General features: G+C 38.2%; 1 protein-coding gene across 1 annotated transcript in view; it reads left to right on the forward strand.

The window, feature by feature from the left end:
- Positions 1-5,121, forward strand: part of wdr5 (WD repeat domain 5) — an 11,968-nt gene that overhangs the window by 5,918 nt on the left and 929 nt on the right. Inside the window, exons 4-13 of the mRNA XM_015401360.1 lie at positions 281-354; positions 436-525; positions 606-695; positions 795-878; positions 968-1,023; positions 1,120-1,166; positions 1,966-2,041; positions 2,202-2,235; positions 2,472-2,546; positions 2,672-2,759. Of these exons, the coding sequence (XP_015256846.1) occupies positions 281-354; positions 436-525; positions 606-695; positions 795-878; positions 968-1,023; positions 1,120-1,166; positions 1,966-2,041; positions 2,202-2,235; positions 2,472-2,546; positions 2,672-2,759 (714 nt within the window). The remainder of the gene's footprint in view (positions 1-280; positions 355-435; positions 526-605; positions 696-794; positions 879-967; positions 1,024-1,119; positions 1,167-1,965; positions 2,042-2,201; positions 2,236-2,471; positions 2,547-2,671; positions 2,760-5,121) is intronic.

Consider the following 5,121-nt stretch of genomic DNA (forward strand, 5'->3'; position numbering starts at 1 on the left):
GTATTGGATTCAGGACCACATAGTCAGGTGGTCCGGGTCGCATTAGAAACCATTAGATCTGTGTTGTTCATACTGCCAAGAAAAGATCAGATTTAGGTCACTTCAGGCTGCTTTGTGAACGTAGCCTAATTTTCCAATCTGTGTAAATTATTTTGGAAAAATATTTTTATTCCTCCAGTTAAAAAATAAAAAATTTTATATGATTTACAGGTTTGCTATTTTCCTTGGCAACTTAACTAATACTGGTCTTGATTTGTCTTTTTTTTGTTTTGTTTTCTAGCTGCTGATAAACTCATAAAAATTTGGGGAGCCTATGATGGCAAGTTTGAGAAAACTATATCTGGACACAAGCTGGTGAGTAGAACTTCAGTTCCTGAAGGAATTACACCCAAAGCTTCGTTACTGACTTTTTTTCCCTCCCTTCTTAACCTTCAGGGCATTTCTGACGTTGCTTGGTCCTCTGACTCCAACCTCCTGGTTTCGGCCTCTGATGACAAAACCCTGAAAATCTGGGATGTCAACTCGGTAAGAAGGCCTAAATCAGGTGGAAGACGACTTCTGTGATTAACAGATGTGACAATTTGAGTATTTTATCTCAAATCTAGGGAAAGTGCTTAAAAACCCTGAAAGGCCACAGCAACTATGTGTTCTGCTGCAACTTCAACCCCCAGTCCAACCTCATCGTGTCTGGATCGGTGAGAAATGCTGAGCAGATCCAAGACTCCAGTCAAAATGTTCACTAGCAGCAAACTTTTAAATAATCTATTTGGTTTTGCTGTTTTTTTGGCTTCTAGTTTGATGAGAGTGTGAGGATATGGGACGTGAAGACTGGGAAATGTTTGAAAACACTGCCGGCTCACTCTGACCCTGTCTCCGCTGTAAGTTTGCTTCTTTCACAATCAATGAGTATTCTGTTAGTTGACGGATAAAGGAGAACCTGAACTCTGAAATGTGTCTGAATCTGCAGGTTCATTTCAACAGAGACGGCTCTCTGATTGTGTCCAGTAGCTACGACGGCCTCTGGTGAGTCCATGAAGCTGTGCTTCTCCTCTCATTTTATAAACAAATGTTAGTCTTGTTGATCTCCTTATGAATCATGATTTGAATTTTTGATTGCAGCCGAATCTGGGACACAGCGTCGGGCCAGTGTTTAAAAACTCTCATTGGTAAGAGCAGCTACCTCTCAGTTAACTTGAAAAAATCAAAAAGTCACGTTCAACACTTAAATTCTTGTATTCAAAAAGCAAAACTCCTCTGGATTTATTTTCTAGTGGTTTTATTTAAAACGCTTATTTTTGTTTTAATATGATGGTTTCCTATAGCTGATAAAAAATGGAGAAAAAAAAATCTAGAAAACTGATAAAATAATTTCTAGTCCTTCCCTAAAAAAACGTCAAAATAATTCTGACGGTTGTTAATAATACTAAGCACTAGGAAGGTAAGGGAACAAAGCTTTTTTTGCTAAGGAGGGCTGTATCCAGGCAATGCAATAGAAAGTTAGGTGGAAGGAAAAAGCGTTTTGGAATAAAGTGAATGAGCATCAGGGGTTTCAGATGTGGAAGGTTTGTGAAACACTTCCTTTAAGCGTTACATTTAAGTGGTGAAGATTAACAGATGTCCCGGCATTTGCTCCCTCTGTATTTGTTTAGAAGAAACATAATTTTGGTCTTTAATTAGCTGTAAACCGTAGGCAGCCAACTAGAAACATAACATTTTCTTATAAGAATATTTGCAAGTTTCACTTTTAAGTTGAAATAAATGAACCTCTTGAGTTTTCATTTACAGAGATTTGTCAGCTGATCTGTCTAAAATATAATTCCTAACAATGTTAGTTTAATGGCCACCAATAAATCCAGCTGCAGTTTCTATAATGAGCCTCATAGATGTGGTCCATGTATAATGAAATGCATCTCTATTCTGATATTTCCCCTGGCTTGTTGCTAACTTGGCTTCTGCTTTCAACAGATGATGACAACCCTCCGGTGTCGTTTGTGAAGTTTTCTCCCAATGGGAAATACATCCTGGCTGCCACTCTGGATAAGTGAGTGTTTCCCATTTTCAGCACTGTCGGATCGTCGTTATAGATGCTGATTACCCGTGTTGTTCATGATGCTCGCCTGTAGAGGGCAGTACTACACCAGGATTACTCTGGATTTTTGTTTTAAACAATCTGTAATCTAAAATATGGTTCATCTTTCCAGCACACTGAAGCTGTGGGACTACAGCAAAGGAAAGGTGAGGAAAACATTCTGAATGAAAATGTTAAGAAATTGATTTTATACTAGGAGAAATCCCCAAATCCACTTTTATTTACCTACAAGAAGCACAATCTGTTTTTTTTCTTATTCTGAGCTTTCATAAGATCACTGAATATAGAACTGCACCAAATCTAATTGAAATTTAAATCCTCTGCTCCCTGCTTATTTTTGTTTAGATAATGTTTAACTCTGAGTTGTTTCTCATATTTTCAGTGCTTAAAGACATACACGGGCCATAAGAATGAGAAATACTGCATTTTTGCTAATTTCTCTGTCACTGGTGGGAAGGTAAGCTCTGTTACTGTTTTATTGTAACCGTTTTTGTTTCCTTTTCATTCCTAATTGTTCCATTTGCAGAGTCTAAACTTTGTAGATGTGATTTATGTGACTGTTGGACTGCTGCTCTCTTCCAGTGGATTGTGTCAGGCTCTGAGGACAACATGGTTTACATCTGGAACCTGCAGACAAAGGAGATCGTGCAGAAACTCCAGGGCCACACAGGTACAGCAGACAGATTGGGCAACTGTATGATCACCTGCTGATTCTGTTGAATTTTCTAGAAAGAAAATTAAGCCACTTTAAAATCCTATAAATGGAAAAACAAGCTAAAAGTTCCAAATAAAGTTATTAAAGTGAAAATATATTTTATCAGGTGGCTGTAGGGGGGGGAAGTATAATGCCAAACTGTCTTTTAACTATTAGTACCGGATATCAGATCAAAATTACCCAAAAATACTAATATCTGATTATATTTGTTTGCATCTATAGTTTTTGATAATGGTATGCTGATAGAATCACCCATTTAATATTACATGGGCCAGCTGTTCTCATACCTTTTGTTGCTGCATATTGTTCTCAGTTTAATAGCACTTGTTCAAGCCTTTTTACCACATGCTACAGCAAAAAATAGGTAATAAAATCCTGTATAACTCAAACGGATATAATATCTGGTAGGCCCGATTTTTACCGCTAAAGTCATTCACTACAATAACCGGTGACAATTGTGCTGTCAGTAAAAGAAATAACATTTTGCCGTTTTTCCTCGGTGCAAGGTATGGCTGGTATTTCCATTCCCCTTTAAGATACAGCAGCGTGTGTTTTCACGTAACTCCACCCATCCAGTCAGACAGAGCACTAACAAAGAGAATGGTGGATGAACCCAGTGAAGAATTTGCTAACAAACGTAAACAAAACAATACCAGTTAATCTTATCGTATTAGTTCCCCCCAAAAAATTAAATGTCTGTAATTTGGAAATGTCTTGGGTTCCACAAAGAGGATGTTGAGCAAAAACTGTCTGAACTACTCAAAGTTACACATCCAGCCTCCTTTACCACCAGCACAACCACATGCTGTTGAATTCAAAGATGTGCTAAAGTCTCCATTATCTTTGTGCAAAAATATTTCCAAGAGGTAACATTTTTCTCCTGTTCAATGGATGTCATTGAAGGTTTAAGCATAAATGGTTATAAGACTTTTATATTTAATAGAAAGTAATATGTAACATGATTTATTCAATATATAAATGAAAAATAGATTAGTTGCACCTGCCATTATTTTCAGAGAGATGGGGCATTTATCATGATGTTGGTTTGAGGTCATATCGCCCAGCCCTAATATCGGTAAATTCTTATGGCTGCTATTTTGGTAATGTCAATGAAAAAGTTTTGTAATGAAGAAGTGATATTTTTTTTATGGTTTTAAACTATGCTTTAAACTAAGATTTAAGGTTGTAAATTAATTTTTGTCCTCCAAAGTAAATGACCCCAAAGCATCAAATGACTTGAAGTTTGAGTAAATCTCCTCCTGATTAGAGCAACACTTTTCCTCAGTAGTTCACCTCTCTCTGCAGAAGCTCTGCTACTAAAGGCCAATTTATGCTTCTGACGCATAGCCATCTGCAACCGGCAAATCTGTCTCTGTGTGTTGCGCACCTCAAAAAAATCCTGACTGCACGTCGGAAGGTTGCAAACCTGCGCAGACCTCAAGCGGAATTGCGCAGAAAAAAGCAGCTGTGATTAGTCCTTGGTATGCCTTTCCGGCTGTCTTTGTGGTCGTCCTTTTCGATTCGGGGGGGCGGCGCCATTTTTAAAAACTGAGGAGTAATGACAACAATGGACAACCACAACGAAAGGTTGATAGAGGTTGAAGGAGGATAGAGGAAGTACAACCACTTGTACAATGCCTCAGACATGTCGTTTTGGAATATAAACACTCCCGCCGACACTGCCGAATAAGTTCTCGCGAGTTCTCGAATAGGCTCCCTCTACCGCTTTGGCGGGAAACTGCTGTGCATCCCTAGAAATTCCAGACCGACATTGCAGAAGCATACCAGCCAAACTGGTTTGCGACCAGTCGCAAGCGACATTTAATGTGTGTGGTTGCAGAAGTATAATCCACCCTTAATTCTGCCTGCTTCACCTACCTAAACTGATTTCCAGAAAGATGCTGAGCTGTCCAGTTTTAGTTAGGCATTATGTTTGGGAGTCACGTCTTTACTGTTTTTACAATACGGTGGATCCAGTAACAGTAAAGTCCTCCTGGAAACTGGCCCAGAGCATAATGCTTTCACCTCCACACCAGAGATGGGAAGTAACGAAGTATAAATACTTCATTACTGTACTCAAGTAGATTTTTCTGATATTTTTACTTTACTACTTATTTTTATGGCGAATTTTTACTTCTACTCCTTACATTTTTCACAAATATCTGTACTTTCTACTCCTTTTTGAAAAATGGCTCGTTACTTTAGGTTTGAATCATTTCAATGGAGTGACCGTTATTATTTTTCACGTCATCAATACCAAATTCAATCTAATTGGATGGGAATCTACGTTGCATTTGACGCACCACTACAAGATGAA

The sequence above is a fragment of the Cyprinodon variegatus genome, unplaced genomic scaffold (genome assembly GCF_000732505.1).
Source record: "Cyprinodon variegatus isolate N-32 unplaced genomic scaffold, C_variegatus-1.0 Scaffold32, whole genome shotgun sequence".
Taxonomy (NCBI): domain Eukaryota; kingdom Metazoa; phylum Chordata; class Actinopteri; order Cyprinodontiformes; family Cyprinodontidae; genus Cyprinodon; species Cyprinodon variegatus.